The following is a 21,113-nucleotide window of genomic DNA, read 5'->3' as shown; positions in this document are numbered from 1 at the left end:
TGAGATGGAATGGGAGTGAAGATAGACAGTTGGCAGCTACACCACCTCCGCTTTGCTGATGACATCGTTCTAATAACACCAAACATTAGCAAAGCGGCACAAATGCTGGCCAACTTCGACCATGAGTGTGGAATGGTCAGACTGCAGCTGAATCTCATGAAGACAATGTTCATGAGAAATGGACTCATTTTTGATGTTCCATTCACTCTCTATGAAACAAACATCTCCAAATGCAGAAACAAACATCTCCGAATGCAGCAGTTATGTGTACTGAGGTTGAGAACTCAACATGACGATTGACCTGACACCTGAGTTGCGGAGGAGGAAGAGAGCAGCATGAAATTCCTTCAAAAGCATCGAAGAAATAGCTAAGAGGACGAAGAGCCTCCGGCTCCAGTCATATCTCTTCAACTCCACTGTTCTTCCTGCATTAACATATGCCTCAGGGACCTGGTTCCTATGAAAACAGGATGAGAATGCTATTTGGGTCTTCAAAGAGGAACCGAAAGAGCCATGCTTGGAGCATCACACTTCACTCAAGTGAGAAAAGGAATCCGGAGTTCTGACCTTCGTGGATGATCGAGAATCAGGGACACTGTCTCATTTGTCAGGGCATCAAAAATCAGATAGGCTGGACATGTCATTCAATTTGGAGACAACTGTTGGACTAGAACTGTTACCGACTGGATTCCACATGAAGTCAAAAGATCGTGTGACTGCCCACCTACGAGATGGTCAGACTTCTTGGTCAAGACCCTAAACAAATGGTTTGACATCCTTCATGTTTCTGGAGGGACAGACGCCATTGGGCTACACTAGCATGCGATACGGATGAATGGAGACATTACTGGCACCCACTCAAGCAAATTGATGAGTAATGGGATGTCAACTGATCAAGTATTATTAAGAAACTACGAAAATATAAGGCCAGGAGATAGTAAAACACTTAAGGCACATAGTTAACACATGCCTGCATTGGGATAGATACCTGTCATCAGATGATTCCCTGAGCATTGGCAGGAATAAACTGAGAGACCTGAGTAAATATCACAGAAGTACAAAATATCACAAGATTACTATACACAACTTTATTCTACCTTTTGAAGTGAAAACAAATGAATAAATTGTTGGAATAAACCAATTTCCCCAGACTGTTAATCAAGAGGAAATAAAAAACATGAATAATTACTAATAAAAAAATTGAATATGGGGGTACGGAGACACCAGAAGGTCAACCTGTACGTGCGGGGCAAGTGCATCAGCAACCTGATGGTGTCCTCAGGCTTCTTGATACCCCAAAATTGCCACTATGCCTTTAGCCAGACCCAAATAACTTGGGACCAAGTTTACCAAGAAATTAAATGGCCAAAAGTTAGGTGTGTGGGAGCTATGCCCACAAACAAACTACTGCTCAGCTCATTTATTGACCTTATTTCAGAACCCATAAATAAATCTCAAAAGAGATCAAAAGTCACAATCAATCTTGGACCTACGCATGGCTAAACAGACTGAGATAAATCAGAGGTGGCAGAGGGTGGGGGGGCGGTGTTGGCCTGATACCCACCAAAGCAGAGCCTCATCACCATACCCTGAGCCTGACTCCACCTAATAATCTCAGGACAGACTCGCCAAGATGTAATCTGCTGAAAATTCTGGTATGTGTGTTTTGTGACTGAAATCTCCAGGATTTCTCAAGGTCAGGATGGGCCACTTCTCCCCATCGACCTGTACTTCCAGAAGACTCGGCAGTCACATCCACACCCCAAAGCGACCACCCAATTGAAAAGCTACTCCAACCTTTATCTGATAAAAATAAACCTTTTACCTCATAAAAATACCGAATCCCCTGAACAAACACCATGACCTCTGAGCACCTGTACTGAAACCATAACTATATTATTGGGACTGAAGCAATAGCACAGTGAGTAAGGCGTTTGCCTTGTATGCAGCCAACATGGCCAACCAGAGTTCGATTCCTCCGCCCCTCTCGGAGAGCCCGGCAAGCTACTACTGAGAGTATCTCACCCGCACGGCAGAAACTGGCAAGCTCCCCGTGAAGTATTCGATATGCCAAACACACTAACAACAAGTCTCACAATGGAGATGTTACTGGGCCCACCCGAGCAAACCAATGAATAACGGGAGGACCGTGAACTATATTATTGAAACTATAGTATATAACTATAGTATTGAAACCATAATGCACAAAAGTTAAAGGAGAGAGAGAACAAGAAGGAACGTGCCTCCCATAGAGGTAGGCTGGGGTGGGGGGGTTAAGGGTGAAGGGTGAAGGGTGGGGTGTTAGAGGATAGTGGTAGGGAAACAGGGGACATTGGTGGTTGTAAACGTACACTGGTGGAGGGATGAGTACTGGATCATTGTATGACTGAAACCCAAATATGAACAGCTTTGTAATAACTATCTCACAGATATTCAATTAAAAAATTTTTAAATGTAATGTGGAGTTCATGCCCAAATCAATCAGCTTAATTAATGGCTGAACAAATAGCAGTACTCCTACATTTAAAAAAAGAAATTGAATGCATAATCAAAAATCTCCCCCTGCCAAATACAAAAGCCCAGATCAATATGAGTTCGGCAGACATTATTAAAAATGAAAATTACAGATCAATATCTCTCATGATCACAGACATAAAGATACTCAACCAAACCTTAGTAAACAAGTTCCAACAGTGCATTAAATGAGTCATATTCTATCAATAAGTGAGATTTATTTCAGGGATGCAAGAACAGTTTAATATATACAAATTGTGTTTATGTTTCCACATCAACAAAAAAAAGATAAAAAATCACATAAAGATAAAAAATCACATAATAATGGAAGTGGAGAGCTAAGGATATCACAAAATTGGGGCAATATCTCAAATGTTTAGAGAGTAGAAGCCTGAGTTTGAACCTGCGCACTCATCGTTTCCCCAAATAACATGACAGTAGCAGTCCTTGAATTCTCTGAGTGTAACCCCACAAACAAAAGAGAAATATTTCCACATCAACACATACAGAGAAAGTTTCCCCTAAGATTCAGCTTTCATTTATGGTAAAAACAGAAAACTCACCAAAATGAGATTAAAGGACAAATGCGTACATAATCAGTCTATATATAATAAACCTGCCGTATTTAGTGGAAAACATGAAAAGCCTTTCCTTCGAGATAAAGCAAGGAGATCAATACTCACTATCATTATTCAACATAAAAGTAAATTCTTATCCATCTATAAGATTGAAATTAAAATGATTCAAGTTGTCAATGAAATTAAACTCACTCTATGTAGATTGGGGATAGTTGAAGTGTGGGAACTTTATACACCAAAAGAATAAACATTTATACACTATAGTAAGCCAAGTTGCCTCAATAGTAATAAAAGAGAATTAAGATTAATAAAACTTTAAAAGAAATAAAGGGTAGAACTTATAACTCAATGATCTAAACACAGACACTGTAAACAAGAGGGCTGGATTTATTCCCCAGCACTCAGTTTCCCACAAAGAAATGCCAGGGGTGATCCCTAAGCCCTGAGCCAACAGGCTTAGTTATGAACCCTAAGACCCTCTATCTCACCATCACCACCACCAAAGGAAAAAACAACAATAACAAAGGAATAGACCTTAGAAACAGATCAAAAATATCTACTGGAACCAAAGTAAATCATGAGTGGGTGTTAATCACAGAGGCTCTCCCTGCTAATAATTTTTAAAGTCGGGGCTGGGGCAATAGTACAGCGGGTAGGGTGTTTGCTTTGCACATGGTGATCTGGGTTTGGCCGGCATCCTATATGGTTGCCCCAGCACTGCCAGGAGTAATGGCAGGAGTACAGACCCAGGAGTCACCCCTGAGCATCACCAGTGTGACCCAAAAAGAAAAAAAAAATATTTTAAGTCCTGCACAAATGAGCATTTTGTCATTTCTTTCTTGAAGTTATAAAAACAAGAAATGCATATAATATTTTCTGCTTTTTTTAATAGTTATCCTGATAGTTTCAATATTTGGGGGATTCTTAGAATTTAGTAGAATAACCTGTGAAACAAAATAAAATTGATCGCAAGTTCCTATTAATGAAACTTTCATTTGGATATAGAATATAGATTTTTCCAGTCTATGAAAAAATAAGCTATGCCTATCTGCACTAACAATTATGTGCTATTTTTCTTTCACTTGAAGAACTTTATAAACATTCCAGACTTTCTCAATTGAAGTTCTTATAACTAGAGAAACTAGAGAATTTGACATTTTACTGCTTAAAATTTATATTAATTCACTTAAAGATAAGCAATAGTGTATTATTTTATGTATTTTATTATATTTTGTTCCATTGAGAGCGAATTCGCTCTCAATGGAACAACCATCTCCGAATGCAACAGCTATGTGTACTTAGGTCGAGAGGTCAACATGACAAATGACCCGGCACCCGAGCTGCACAGGAGGAAGAGAGCAGCTTGGAACGCCTTCAAGAACGTCGAAGAAATAGCTAAGAGGACAAAGAACCTCCGGCTCCAGGCACATCTCTTTGATTCCACTGTTCTTCCTGCATTAACATATGCCTCAGAGACCTGGGTCCTACGCAAACAAGATGAGAACGCTATTCAGGTCTCCCAAAGAAGAATAGAAAGAGCTAAGCTTGGAATATCACGTTTCACTCAAATGAGAGAGAGAATCCGGAGTTCTGACATCCGTTGACGATCAAGAATCAGGGACACTGTCTCATATGCCAAGGTATCGAAAATCAGATGGGCTGGTCACGTAATGAGATTTAAAGACGACCGCTGGACTAGAGCTGTTACCAACTGGATTCCACGGGATGTCAAAAGACCACGTGGCCGCCCACCTTCCAGATGGTCAGACTTCTTCGTCAAGATCATGAATGATCGGTTTGAGGCCCTTCATGTTCCCGGAGGGAACAGATGCCATTGGGCTACACTAGCATGCGACAGGGACAAATGGAGACGTTACTGGCGCCCGCTCGAGCAAATCGACGACTAACGGGAAGTTAAGTGATTAAGTTAAGTGATTATATTTTGTGAGGCAAGATGACTTCTATTCCCAGTCTAAACCTGATGAATAATGATTTTATTGATATATTTTTCAGATATTTTTAAATATCTAAGTAGACTATATTTAAAAGGCTAAAAAAAGATTATTTAGGAAAGTTTTAAACTCAAAATATATTCTACCTTTATAATTATAGGACAATTCCGATGGTTGGTTATACCATAAGTGTTTAGTAACATAGGATAAGAAAGTTTAATGCATATTAATTATACATTGCTGGCACTGTCACTGTCCTACCGTTGTTTATCGATTTGCTCGAGCAGGCCCAGTAACGTCTCCACTGTGAGTATTGTTACTGTGTTTGGCATATCGAATACATCACAGGGAGTTTGCCAGGGTTTGCCGTGCAAATGAGATACTCTCAGTAGCTTGCTAGACTCTTCAAGAGGGGTGGAGGAATCGAACCTGGGTCGGTCATGTTGGCTGTGTGCAAGGCAAATGCCCTACTCGCTGTGCTTGGCTCCAGCCCCAATTATACATATATTTAAATTATATAATTATACAACTTACACATATAAATTATGCATATATAATTTAAATAGAAGCCCAGTCACCTACAGTGCTTTGAATTTTGAGTTTCCATTTGCTAAATCAGTAGTCATTTTGAAGACAGTAATTTGAACTGCAGGTATTTGTAAACTTTATTTCAGTCAGTAATTTTTGCCTTATGTATGGCAGTATAGTTTCAGATACAACATTAGAAACATGGTTGCAAGAAAAATGGATAAGCTGAACTCCATGAAATTAAAAATTTAGGGCCACAGTACAAAAGGTAAAGTATTTGCCAGTCATTCAGTCAACATAATTTTGATATTCAGCACCCTATTTAGACATTCTGAACCACGCCAATATTAATCTCTTAGCACTAATCCAAGAATAAGCCATGAGAATATCTGGTGTGGCCCCAAAACAAACAAACAAACAAAAAATAAATTTCTGGTGAAAGACAATCTTCAGAAAATATCATAACTTCTGATGCAAGTCTTTATTTTCCAGGACTTATCTTGCATTCATGGAACTGCAAATTGGAAACACCATAGTATTTAGGTTTGTAATTATTCTGAATTTTCAAATGAATCTGAAATTTCATCAGAGTCCATGAAATTGTCATTTTGTCATTTTGAAGTAAAAGAAATGATAGTAATTATAAGTTGCTTGATTAAAGAACTTTAAAATCACAAACAGAGCAAAGATATATGCATGTAAGTACACTTTTCTTGAGGTGAAGTTAGGTGATAGATTTGCATATTTTAGTAAATGCACAGTATTAAATATTTATTTGATTATGAATTTTGATTTTAAGGTCTAAGTTTCTGAGAAAAATTTGAACAGCACTTAAAAAATCTAGAAATTAAATAATTTCTTTGTTTGCCACTTATATTAAAAATAAGATCAATTTGTGCCATGAAGAAATCTCAAGTGGTAGAGCACGTGCCTATTCTGTGTGGCTCTGGGTTGTCGCTACTTGGTTAAGTAAGACTAGTTTCTAAAACATTGAGTTGTTACTCCATAAGAGGTCATGTAATTGAATGTAATGGTCCTGAAAAGCTTATTTTAATATAAATTTATCACTGTCGTCACTGTCACCCCGTTGTTCATCTGTGGGCACCAGTAACGTCTCTGTTCCTCCCAGTCCTGACATTTTAGCAGCCTCTTCTTACTTGTCTTTTCCCAATGATTGGAGGCTCATTCAGGGTCAGGGGAATGAGACCATTGTCATTACTGTTTTTGGCATATCGAATATGCCACGGGGAGCTTGCCAGGCTCTGCCCATGTGGCCGGGTGTAGGATGATATTGGTTTGTCCTTCCTCCCTTGCCACAAGGAACTCAGGTTTATTACAGTGCTCCTGAGGCACTTCCATTCCACTGTGTTTATCTGTAAACCCTATGCTCTCCTCCCCAACCAGTTAATCAGCTTATCCCCTAATCAGTATCTGTTAATTTGTAAGGTCAAATCCTTCTAGGACACTGAAATTGTATTTTAAATTAATATTGCCTTTCTCCTCTCCTTATGTCTTTTCAATAGTTTAATGCAATGTCCTTTTTGTATAGATACAGGAAGATCATTTAAATATTATGCTTTGTAATTTAAGATTTAATTGGCTTTGAATATTATCCATTCCTGGGCATCTGCTTTCTCGACTTAAGCCTCAGTTGCCCTTAGTTACTAACATCCCAAAAGCCGGGTCCCGACAAGGGACTGAATGGACCCAGAGCAAGCTGTGAGCTACCCTGGTATCAAAAAGGGCCAGGCCAAAGTGCCATGATTCTTAACTATAAGTTAAGAGTTTGATCATAGACAAATGCTGCCATGATCCAAAAGTAACGATGAGACTAGGACCCTGCTAGGAATGGGAAAGACTATCTAGCCTGAGCACTGTAGTCTGAGATCGAGATGGCCCTAGGAGAGCAAATCTATAAGCTTAATGTATCTCTTACTGTGTCCATACAAAATGATTAATATTATGAATGCTTTTAAGTTTGTTGGGCAAAGAGAGGAGAAACACAATCAGGGGATTCTGTTCTAGGGTGGGTCGTCCTGCTGAGAGGGTATCTGTCCTAGAAGAAGTACCCCCTGAGGGAAAGAACTTTACCCCTATTGATTGTGATCATACCTATGTGTAATTGTTACCCCAACCCCTCATGCTGGGGAATATAATGATACTGTAAGAGTGGGATAAAGAAGGGAGAAAGGAGAGATAGGACTGAATGGAAAGAGGATTGGAATAAACTGCAACTAAGACCAACCAGCCTGGATCTTGTTCCTTCCTTTGCCTGCCCATCGCCATCAACCTCCCTGGGGTGGGGGAACCCGCATGAGACTACTGAACGTGGGCGGCGGGAGAGATAGACTGCTGCGGTCTTTTTTGTGTTTACAAGTACCCCAGTAGTCGGGATACTCTCAGTAGCTTGCCAGAATCTTCAAGAGGCATATATTTATATATTTCTCTCTATTATTTGTTGCCTACTGTATGAACCCTATCAAATATGGTGTGGTAATTATGAAAAATGGATAGGAAGTGTCTTATAATGTTTTGTGTGGCCACAATGTGGCTGTGCAGTCCAGAAAATGGCCTGGAGCGTGGCAGTTGGGTAGTGGAGGTTGGCTGCTGGGTCTGGGTCCCTTGGGGCAGGGAAGCCTCTCACCCACCCCACTCTGGGGTGCCCCGAGTGAAAACAGCCAGGTGCAGAGTCTGGTGGTATGGTTATGGGGGCCTCATTTTATACTCTAATCTGGGAGGAGCAGCCGTGAGTTCTGGAGGGTTGTTGATGAGGAGATTATCTGGTGTCGGCTGGGTGTGGCTTATGGGTGTGATCCCTGGGTTGCCAGAGACTGGGGGAAGCAGGCAGAGGATCTCTGCTCCCGGGTCCCGTTGGGCTCAGGGTCTAGGTCACAAAGTTCTGCATTATCTGGGTTCTGTGGGACTTCATTCATGCATGAGGCTTGGCCTGAGTGACTGGAAAGTGGCCTGGAGCATGGTGGCGGTTGGATAGTGTATATGTATATACACTTTTATATGTATATACTTTATATGTATATACATATACAATCCTTTGATTCTTATGCCTAATTCAAATACCCAGACTCACATAAAACCTTCTTGGGTAATATAGCACTGTCACTGTCCTCCTGTTGTTTATTGATTTGCTCGAGCGGGCCCAGTACCATCTCCACTGTGAGACTTGTTACTGTGTTTGGCATATTGAATACGTCATGGGTAGCTTGCCAGGCTTTGCCATGCTGGTGAGATACTCTCGGTAGCTTGCCAGGTTTCACAAAAGGAGCAGAGAAATCGAACCCGGGTCGGCCAGGCCAGCCGCATGCAAGGCAAACACACTACCGCTGTGCTATCACTCCAGCCCCTTCTTGGGTTATAAGGGAAAGGAAAAAATATTAAGAAACCCCAATCTTAGAGTTTCTGGAGAGATACCAGGCACTGCCAGTCTTAACTCCCCACAATGCCATGCCAAGAATCCCTGTGTATATCCCCTACTAAAACTAATAATAAGCTTAATGTTTATGGAAAACAAATACAAAAAATACAACTTTCATTGGAAATAATGGAATGTATTAGTAATGAAAGAGAATACAGCTTTTATAGGCAACCTCACAAATGAGATATAAAAAGAATCAAAACTTTTGGTAAAATTTAACTACAGGTAATTATAAAATTGAATATTAGTGCCTGCTGCTGCTTTTTCTCAATATCAAGATATCTTCAAATATTATATGAACTAATATTTACTATTATTTATTCATACTCCATTTTATTCTGTTCTTTAAGAGAACAATAAAATTTTTATCTATGGAATAAAAAATAAGGTCCAGAGATATAATACGGATGTTAAGTTACCCTAATTTGATCTTTGCTACTGCATATGGTGAGCCAATCACCGATATGAGAAATCTCTAAGTAGGAACCAGGAACAAATCCTGAGCACACACACCTGACTGTGACGGTGAACAAACAAAAGCACAGAATAATTGTCAACAAAATACTGAATCTATTTTAATATTGAAAAAATATTAAATCTAAGATATTTTTTCTATATCTATCTTCTGGGCGGGAGAGACAGCACAGCAGTAGGGCATTTGCCTTGCATGCAGCCTGCCTAGTTTAGCCGGGTTCGATTCCTCTGCCCTTCTCGGAGAGCCCGGCAAGCTACTGAGGGTATCTCGCCCTCACAGCAAAGCCTGGCAAGCTACCCATGACTTACTCAATATGCCAAACACAGTAACAACAAGTCTCAAAATGGAGACGTTACTGGGCCCGCTCAAGCAAATTGATGAACAATGGGAGGACAGTGACAGTGACCTATCTTCTATACCAAAGAGCAAACTACTTCACATTAGTATTTCTGGTACTTTCCATAAATACATGTCTCTTGTTTTTCTAAAAAATTTCAAGTATGATTAAAGTAATGTAAAACTCACTACAGTGTTTAGCAATTTCTCTATACATTTTATTTTGAGAACACATTTGGGACTTTGGAAGATAAACAAACTTCTAAACTGCACTGAGATATTTATAGTGAACCTCATAACTCCCATAAATTACATTTAAACTCATCACTTTGTTAGGTTTATGTAAGGTACTTAAAATTATGAGCCATAGCACAGTGGGTAGGTCATTTGCCTTGCAAACGGCTGACCCAGGTTCAATTCCTCTGTCCCTCTCAGAGAGCCCCGCAAGCTATCAAGAGTATCCCACTTGCATGGCAGAGCCTGGCAAGTTCCCCTTGGCATATTTGATATGTCAAAAACAGAAACAACAAGTCTTACAATGGAGACGTTCCTGGTGCCCCTTGAGAAAATCGATGAGCAATGAAGGACAGTGCTACAATGCTAGTAAAATTATGGAAAAAGAAATTTTAGGGAGGGTAAAACACAAGGCTCAGAAAAAGACCTACTAATGCAAATATTATATTCTCAACTATTAAAAAATGAGCAACTTTTACTTTTTTCTACAACCCTAGAAATAGATAGATGGCAAATTCTCTTCCTTTTAGAGTATGATATGGTGCTAATGACTACAAGGAGTAGAAATGATATTATGTTAAAAATCTGAATATTATTGAGACATAACTACTACTTTTCTACTAGAAAAATTTTATTTAAGTCAGGGATGGAAAGTCAGAGTCTTGTATATTCAAGACAAAAGCTAATAGCTTTGTCAAAGATTTAAGAGAAAGTCTAGAGGTAACATAGGGGCAATGATAAGGGGACTTGGAATATCAGTGTTGTACAAGTGAGGCATGTACCTATGTGTCTATGCAGGCAATGATAAGGGGACTTGGAATATCAGTGTTGTACAAGTGAGGCATGTACCTATGTGTCTATGCAGGTAATCTCTGTATATATTTATCTACCAAAGCTACTAGAGCGAACACTACTTTAAGCATGGGAGCCAAACTACAATAATTAAATATCAAATTATATCTATTAAGGCAACAGGCTGAGTATGAGGGATGGGGTACAAATAAGGACCCTGGTGGAAGGATCATAATATTGTTGTTGGAATATTGTGTGCCTGATGCTGATGTCAATGACTTTGTAAATTACAGTGCCTAATTTTGTCTTTAATTGAATACATAGTTTGGAGAGTTGACCTTGACTTGCATGCTTCTTATTCTGGTTTGAATCCTGGCACTACATATGATCCCAGAGTACCACCAATAGTGATCCCTGAATAGAGTCAGAAGTGGGCCTGCAGATCACCACAGCAGCCCAATCTCTTTCCCGAAAAAGTAAAATGAAATACAAAATTATAGGTGATTCCCAAGTTAATTGAAAACAAATTATTTTTATTTGCTCTTAATGCAAATTCATATCTCTTTTATCTCTCAGTGATAATATAAATGTAAGTTCATTTAGAAAATTTAATCAAAAATATTTTTTTAAAAAGACTTTTTTCAGCCCATGTTCTCCATTAAAAATGGATCTTCCTTTTCTGCCTTTTTCCATTCTGGAGAGTCCTGTGTTGTCTCTTAAGTACATATGCCTCTGTTTCTCTCCCCTCATATCTCTCTAAGTAACTTTTGCTCAATAAAAACTGTCTTGTTGAAGGCAGTACTTCAGACCCCCAAAGTGGATCCCAGCACACGAATGCTCTGAGCCTGCACCATCCCCCAATATCCTGGGAAATGTCCAACAAACACCAAGCAGCAGTACCTTAAGAGCTGACTCTGCCCAAAGGTCAGATGGCAGCACCACAGTACCTTAGTGGTCACAAGATAATCTGGCCATCTCAATGGAGCTTCTTTGGAGATCTCTCTGGCAGTGGGGAGGACACTGTGAATAAAGTGGAAGAACTACACCCCAGACTACAAAAGGAACCATGATAAAAACAGCACAGCGTCCTATTATCAGTAGTAGGCAAAGATTTGTAATATTGAGGACTCAATCAGTAATATCCACCTATAAAATCTCTCTGAAAAGGAATTCGGAGTGGAAATGCTTAAGACGTTTAATGAGCTCAAAGAAGCAATTAAAAGACACAAACAAAACAAAACACAAACGGATATAAGAAAACTACAAACAGAAATGACAGGACTTTAGTGAACGTACAGGGCATTTCATCCCCCCAAAGCCATTCCTCTCCAATGCACATGGGACTTTCTCCAAGATAGAACCACATGCTGGGACACAAAACATAACTCCACAAAGTCAAGAGGAACTTGTGCCAAACATCTCAGACCATGCTGCACTGAAAATATAAGTTAATCACAAACACAAAGGGAGAAATAAATCTAACCATGGAAATTAAACTAGTGAAAAGCCAGTTAATCACAAACACAAAGGGAGAAATAAATCTGACCATGGAAATTAAACTATTGAAAAGCCAGTTAGTCACAAACACAAAGAGAGAAATAAATATAACCATGGAAATTAAACTATTGAAAAATCAGATAGAAAATCAGGGCAGAAATAAAAAGATTCCTGGAAACCAACCAAAATGTGGACACGACCTACCAAAACTTGTGAGACACAGCAAAAGCTGTGTTAAGATTCGCAGTGGGCTCAGATCTCTGCCTAACACCATGCACAAAAGTAAGATCAAAATGGATTTATGACCTCAACATCAGACCAGAATCCATAATGTTTATTGAAGACAAAGTCGGCAAAACTCTCTATGATATTGAAGCTAATGGTATCTTCAAAGATGTCACGCCACTGGCCGAGCAAGTGAAAACAGAGATAGACAAATGGGACTATCTTAAACTAAGAAGCTTCTGCACCTCAAAAGAAACATTGACCAAAATACAAAGACAGACTACAGAATGGGAAAGGATATTCACCAAGTACACATCCGACAAAGGGTTGATATCAAGGATATACAAGGTACTGGTTAAACTACACAAGAAGAAATCACCCAACCCCATCAAAAAATGGGGTGAGGAATGAACAGAAACTTTCGCAAAGAAGAAATTCGAATGGCAAAAAGGCACATGAGAAAATGCTCTACATCACTAATCATCAGAGAGATGCAGATCAAAACCACAATGAGATATCATTTCACACCACAGAGACTGGCCCACATCCACAAGAACAAAAGCAACTGGTGCTGGCGCAGATGTGGCGAGAAAGGGACCCTCCTTCACTGCTGGTGGGAATGCCGGCTGGTCCAATCCTTTTGGAAAACAGTATGGATGACTCTCAAAAAATTAGAATTTGATCTGCCATTTGGCCCAGTTATAGTACTCCTGGGAATATATCCCAGAGAGGCAAAAAGGTATAGTTGAAGTGACATCTGTAATTGTTTGTTCATTGCAGCACTCTTTACAATAGCCAGAATCTGGAAAAAACCTGAGTGCCCAAGAACAGATGACTGGTTAAAGAAACTTTGGTACATTTACACAATGGAGTACTATGTAGCTGTTAGAAAAGATGAAGTTATGAAATTTACATACAAGTGGTACTACATGGAAAGTATCATGTTACGCGAAATGAGTCAGAAAGAGCGGGATAGACACAGAAAGATTGCATTTATCTGGGGAACATAAAGCAACAAAAAGGGAGATTAACACCCAGGAATGGCTGAGATTAGTACCAGGAATTTTGCTCCATGAATGGAAGGCCAGCCACAGGCTCTAGGTGAAAAGGAAGCTCAGATAGAAAAGAGAGTACCAAATGAAGGGTGTTGTGAGGGTCCTCCCAGGGTGGGAGAAGCATGCTAAAAGTAGTCGATAGACCAAACATGATTGCCACTCAAAGCCTCTCTTGCAAAACACAGTACCCAAAAGAAGAGAGAGAGAACAAGGGGGAATACCCTGCCACAGAGGCAGGATGGGACGGGGGGCGGGGGGGGATGAGGGTTGGGGGGGGGATGCTGGGACCCGTGGGGATGGATGACGGGCACTGGTGGAGGGATGGGCACTTGATCATTGTATAACTGAAACCCAAGCACAAAATTTGTAAGCCTATAAAAAAAAAAAAGAAAAGAAAATGCTTCTAATTTAGTCCAAAAAAAAAAAGAAGATTCGCAAAGAAAGAGAGATAACCCTAATAAACCAATTTGAATATGAAAAGTGTGATGTCACAACAGATATAATAGAAATTCAAAGGATAATCAGATTACTTTGAAAATCTATATGCCATGAAACAAAAGAACATAGAATAAATGGATAGATTCTAGAACTAGTACAATTCAACCTCCCAATACTGAACCAAGATGATATGAAATCTGAGCAGATCTTTTACTTTTGAAGATGTTGAAATGGTAACCAAAATTCTACCCAAAACAAATGCCCAGGGCCAGATGTATTCACTAATGAAATCTTTAAAACTTTTAAAGAAGACCTACTGACAATCCTTTCCAGGATCTTCCAGAAAATTTAAAATACAGAAACACTCCCAAATAGTTTGTATGAAGGAAATATGACCCTGATACTAGAGCAGACAGAGTCAACACACACACATACACACACACACACACACACACACACACACACACCAGAACTACAGGATGAACACAGATGCAAAGAGCCTCAACAAAATATTAGCAAATAGAATCCAACAACTCATTAAGATGATCATGCACCATGATCAAGCAGGATTCATTCTGGAGATGCAAAAATGGTTTAATATACACAAGTCAGGCAATGTAAAACACTGTATTAATGAAAGAAAAAATAAAAGTCATATAATCATATCAGTAGATGCAGACAAAACGTTCAGCAAGATCCAGCATCCACTTACAGAAAAAAAAAATCTCAAGAAAATAGGAATGGAAAGATCTTTCCTCAAGAAAATGGGAACTGAAGGATCTTTCCTCAGAGCCATTTACCACAAGCCCACAGCAAATAGTACATTCAATGAGGAAAAACTAAAAAGATTCACCTTAAGTTCAGGCATAAAATGAGTTTTCCCACTCTCTATGCTTCCATTCAATACAGTTAAGAGGGAATGTGTCTGCTACAGAAACGGGGGGTGGGAAAGGGTGTCAGTGGCAGGAGGGACACTGGGAAAATTGCTGGTGGAGAATGGGCACTGGTGGAGGGATGGGTACTTGAACATTATTTGATTGAAACGTGATCAGGAAAACTTGTAAGTCTGTAACTGTATCTCACAAAGATATATAGTACTGAAAGTAATTGACATAACAATTAGGCAAGAAAAAGTAATTAAGGGCATCCAAATAGGAAGGGGGAAAAAGTCAAGCTCTCACTGCAGATGACTCCAAAAAGTCTAAAGATTACACCAAAAAGCACCCAGAACATTAGATTTTTATGAAAAAAAGTCAGGCAAAAAAAACTAATACATAAAATTTTATGGCTTTCCAATATGGAAATTATAAAAGAGAAGATAGGAAAATTAAAAAAAAAAGTTCACAATTGTGCCTTAGCAAACCAAGTACTTCAGAATCAGCTTAACTAAAGAGGTGAAAAAAATATACAAATCACTACTTGAACAAATAAAAGAGAAATCAAAGAAATAGAAACACATTCTGTGGTTCTTGATTTGGAAGATTAATATCATCAAAATGAGAAAACTCATAAAAGCACTGTACACATTCAATGCAGCCTCCATAAGATTTTCCATGAAATTTTTCAAAGAAATGGGTCAAATATTCCTGAAATTCATATGGAATAACCCCCAACCCCATTAAAAAGTTAAGCAATTCTTGGTTAAAAGAAGTTGGGAGTCACTTTTCCCAATTTCAAACTGTAGTATAAAATATTAGTAATTAAAACAGCATGGTACTGGCATAAAGACAGATCCTAATTTCAATGGAATAGAGTTGAATATTAGTCACTTAATATTTGATGAAAGATCAAAAAATATAAAGTCAAATAGGAAAGCCTCTTAAACAACTGGTGCTGGGAAAACTGGACAGCTACCTAAAAAAATAAATAAATAAATAAATAAATAAACTTCTTTCTAGGGCCATATACAAAAGTCAAATTTAAATGAATTAAAGAGGTTGATCGCAGACCTGTGAATCACAGGGTGGAAATAAATAACTAGTAAAATTTAGGCTGAGCCATTCGTTTCTCTTGATATTTATAACCATTACAAGGGCAGATCTTCCAACCCACTCTGTATGAATACACTTGACTTGGCATGCAAATTCTGGCATGGCTCATGATTGATTCTTCCTGATTTTACCTTATTTTGAAATGTAATGATTTTTAAACTGATAGACACTTATCATAAAACTATTTTAATGGCAAGCTATCTGTGATATATTCGATATGCTAAACACAGTAACAAGTGTCACAATGGAGACGCTACTTGGCCTACTCAAGCAAGTGGATGAACAATGAGAGGACAGTGACAGTGATTTTAATAGAAGAATTCTAAAATTTTTATATATTAGAAAGCCAAGGCTGGTGGCAATAGAATATAACTAGAGATAACATAACTAGTAAATACTAGATTGAATATGTAAATGAAAGTGTCTTTCTTGAGACTATTTTTTCCACTATATCACGCTCTCTGTCCTTCTGGCAAGAAATGTTCAGTGGTTAAAGTATAATTTAAACAGGGGCTGAAGCAATAGCACAGTGGATAGGGTGTTTACTTTGCACGCGGCTGACCTGGGTTCGGTTCCTAGCATCTCATATGGTTCCCTGAGCATTGCCATGAGTAATTCCTGAATGCAGAGCCAGGAATAACCCCTGTGCATCGCCAGGTGTAACCCAATAAGCCAAAAATAATAATAATAATAATAATAATAATAGTAAAGTATAATTTAAACAAACAAAATTATTAGTGATATTTATAAATAAATAAAATTTACATCTTTGAACTTCTAGATAAGCAAATCTTATGCTTCAAATTAATTTTTATCAATTATGTCTTCCAGCAAAGCAAGTCTATCAAAAAGAAGTTAAGCATTTTTATTTTCTTAACAAAAACTAGTAATATTTATTGAATTCAAACTATTAGCTGTGTAAACATTTAAGAAAAGCATCATTGTGAGATCTGAATATGGTCTTTGAGGATTTCAACAAAATAAGAGGTATGCTTAAAAAATAAAGCTGATGAGTTAAATAGATTCATTTTACACATTTTCTTTCAACAGTTCCAGCATGAGAAATAGCACAGTATTTTTTAAAAAACTGTACAGCAAATATTGTTCCTATTATAATGGCAAATTCTGGAAACTATAAATACAAATAGTCATTGAAGAGTCAAATAGTCATATTTCTAATCAGGAAGAAGTTATCATAAAACTATTTTAATAGAACAGTCTGCAATCCAGTTATACTAACAGAGAATGCTTTCTCTTGTCAGTTGGTTTCACAGTTCTTTTTTCCAAGAGACAGCAAAACTTTGGCAATTGGATGTATTGAAAACATATTTTCAAAGTTCAAGATACGGTCATAGCATTTTGTAGTATGAAAGGTGATCTATACACCAAGAAGTTAAGTATCTTTAAACTTAAAATATTGCTTCAAAATTTAACAGCATCTGCTTGATATAAAATATGCAGAAAATATATTGCAATAATCTCCAATTTACTATAAATGCTCTGCTAGGATATTGTTTGTTATATATGCACATTCATTTAGGAAAACAAAGTTGCTTTATGAACCCAAATAAATCATCTTAGAAAATTTCCAAGTAATTTAAAATTGACAATTCATCCTTAGTTTTTGAGAGTTTTTACTATCTTAAATAAAGATGAAATATGATTTGTTTGAATAAAATTAAGCATTTATGCTTTGATCAACTCACCTCCATGACCATATCGTCTGTGCCATGTAAACTCTGAAAAGGAATCAGAAAAATTATTTTAATATTAGAGGAACTCTAGAAACATGTTTTCAAATATCATTCCAGTAACTAAATGACTAGTGAGTAAAATTAGATTATCGGTCTTATAATAATAAGCTTAAAATATCATATATTTTCAGTAATTTATTTCTTGTCTTTACATATTATAATTATATAATTTTATTTTCTGGTCAAAAGACTTAGCATGATCTTTAAATATTAATAAGATACTTTGCTTTATTTTTTCAGAAAATAAATAATTTTACTACAACTTTTATTATATATGCATGTAGTTATAACATGCATGTGTGCAAAAATGTTATTAAAATTGTTACAGACTGATAAAATTGTTATGTGTTTGAATTATGATAAATATAATATAAAGTCATTAGAATGGAGTATTATTTACCTAAATAAAATGTTGTTTTTCATGCATTTTTAGTGGAGGGTTGAAGAGATTGTAAATAGATACAGTCTCTCCAATTTACTTGCTCTGAATCCAGCTGACCAGGTTTTATCCCTAGATACCCATATGTTTCCCCCAGCCTGCTTGAAATAAGCCCTGAATGAAGAGCCAGTAGTAAATCCTGAGAACTGACAGATATAACCCCAAAAGAATTAAAAAATACATTTTTAAGGTTGTTCAAGAAGATTTATTACGTTAATTATTCCAATACCAATCCCACCACCATTACATATTCCCACCACCAATACTTCAGATTTTCCCAACCACCACCGAAGCCTGCCCCAATAACAGCCTTAAATAATTTATTTTATATTGTTTGTTATGAATAATTCCCTAAAAATGACCAATAAAATTTCCTTAGAAGAAAGTGTGTGAAGACTGTTTTATCTCACTGTGGAGCCATTAAACCCTCATAGAAGAGATTACTATCATGTTGTTACAGATTAAGCCTTCCATGTTAATGTTTTCTTAATCCCATTCAATGTGATGTGCTGTTCCAGATATGTCAGTGGTGTAGAGTTTGAGATGTCCAAGAATTCTAAGATTCTGAATAGAGTAATGCAGCTGGAGTTAAATTTTTAACTGGATGGAGACTTTGGAATCCTGAAGCATCTCTGCAGTTTGTTGACCTCTTTTGAGATTCATTTATGAGTCTCTGGATCATGGACAGTTTATGAGTTTATATAGCCATTAATGAGCTTATATGGTGGCAGAGGCTATTTATGGGCATGACTACCAGGCTCCCAGAAGAACAGGGAGATGGGGGTAGACAGCTTGTCCCTGATTTCATGAGAGCCTGGAGATTTTGGTCACAAAACCAGCATACCTGAATTTCTCAACAGATTCATTTCTGGATGAGGCTCATCCTGAGGTTGTGGATTCAGGCCGTGAGCATGGCAGCAACTGGAATGTGGAATTTTCAGCTGCCAGGACTCTGTTTGGGCAGGTAGTAGGTTCCTCCAACACCTTCTGAGGTACCCAATATGAGACTCAGCTTGGCATAGAGTCTGGAGGCATCTCTGAAGCTTGTTAAGCTTGTTCTCTTTTGAGATTTATTTATGAGTCTCTGGATCATGGCTGATTAATGAGCTTATATGGTGCCAGAGGCAGTTCATAGGTATGACTGCCAGGCTACTGGAAGAACAGAGAGATGGAGGGAGGCAGCCATCCTGGACCCCATGGGAGCCTGCAGATTTTGCTCACAAAACCTGCATGCCTAAGTAAAACATCTATTCTTAATGAGAAAAATCCATACAGAAGATATATGAAAAGATGACCATTTGAACTTAAGGTATTAGAAAAACTCACTGTTAGAAAACATCTCACATAAAAAGGTGACATACCTCTTCATGTAAGAACTATCTTTACATTTACCACATTAGTCTTCATGAGAAAGGAGGGTTTTTGTGAGTGTAAATGATTTTTTAGAAAACCATATCACTATTTTATTTTTTTAGTAAACCATCATTTTATTTTTAATGTTGGTGAAACATTGTTAATCATTTTTGTGGTTTCCTTTATTTTTTAAAAAAATTATTTAAGTCATCATGCCAATGAGTCAATAAGTGACCTTCATGCATGAAACACTCCTAAAAGCACATCACTCACGAGAGCAGTCAATTTCCTCCACCATGTCTCAGGATTTTCAGCTAAACTGCCACCCTTCATCCCATCTCACTAGCATGAAAAGCTCAGTTATACAGCTAGTTACAAGACAAGGTTCCCTTTGGCCATTTGTTAATTCCATCATTATGCTTCTTGTTATGCCACATATGAGAGAAATCATTTTGTGTGTGTTCTTCTTTGTGATTAACTTGGCACAGGATAATCGAATTCCATCCACGTAATGGTAAAACACATGATTTTGTCTTTTTTATAGCTGAGTAGAATTACATTTTGTATATAAATCAGTTTCTTTACCAGTTCCTCAGTTCTCAGATAGTTGCTTTGTTTCCAGATGTTGGCTATTGTGACTAGTACCACAATGTACATGGGAAGGCAAATGTCTTGAGCCTCTGAGGTAGATGCTAAGAAATGGAATTGCTGGCTCATATGAAGCCCAATTCTTAGTTTGTTAAGCAATGTCCACACTGTTTTTCATAAAGCTTCAACCAATGGGCCTTCCCGTGCCAACACTGGTTTTGGTGGTGGTGGTGGTGGTGTTTTGACATATGCCAGCCCATTAGTGTAAAATAATATCTTGTTGTTTGATTTAAATTTCCCTGGTAATGAATAAGAATTTTTTCACATTCCTAAGGCCGTATGAATGTTTTCTTCAAGGAAGTTCCTGTTAATCTCCCTATTTTTTGATGAGATTAATGATTTTTTTCTTGTTAATTTTTGCAAGAGCTTTATAAATCTTAGGTAATAACTTTTTGTCAGATATTTTTCTCCCAATTTATGCGGTGTTTTTTATTCCAGACATTATTTCTTCTGTACTGCAGAAGCTTCTTAATTTTACATAGTAACTCTTGTTTATGTTTAGGATCATTTGCTCGGCCAATGGCAGAGAATCACTGTGTGCCAGTAATGTCTCCATTCATCCCTGTTGGGTGCTAGTGTAGCCCAATGGCATCTGCTCGTTCTAGGAACATGAAGAGCCTCAAACCGATCATTCAGGGTCTTGATGAAGAAGTCTGACCATCTCGTAGGTGGGCAGCCATGCGATCTTTTGACATCCCATGGAATCCAGTCAGTAATAGCTCTAGTCCAGCGGTCGTCTCTAAAACTCATTACGTGTCCAGTAATTACGTGGCTATATTATTCTATATAAATTTTAATAGCATTTTTTCTATTTTTTATTTTAAATGCTATTCATCTTTTATTTATCTTTTTAAAATGTCATAGGTATTTT

General features: G+C 37.8%; 1 protein-coding gene across 2 annotated transcripts in view; it reads right to left on the bottom strand.

Annotated features, from left to right (window-relative positions):
• The window catches only part of CNTN1 (contactin 1), a 359,681-nt gene that overhangs the window by 190,940 nt on the left and 147,628 nt on the right, over nucleotides 1-21,113 (bottom strand). For both annotated transcript variants that reach the window (XM_056117746.1, XM_056117747.1), the window contains exon 3: nucleotides 17,755-17,787. In XM_056117746.1, the coding sequence (XP_055973721.1) occupies nucleotides 17,755-17,787 (33 nt within the window). The remainder of the gene's footprint in view (nucleotides 1-17,754; nucleotides 17,788-21,113) is intronic.

This window comes from Sorex fumeus, unplaced genomic scaffold (genome assembly GCF_029834395.1).
Source record: "Sorex fumeus unplaced genomic scaffold, SorFum_2.1 ptg000036l, whole genome shotgun sequence".
Lineage (NCBI taxonomy): Eukaryota > Metazoa > Chordata > Mammalia > Eulipotyphla > Soricidae > Sorex > Sorex fumeus.
Note: the sequence above shows the minus strand (reverse complement) of the source record. Positions and strands in the feature narration are given on the sequence as shown.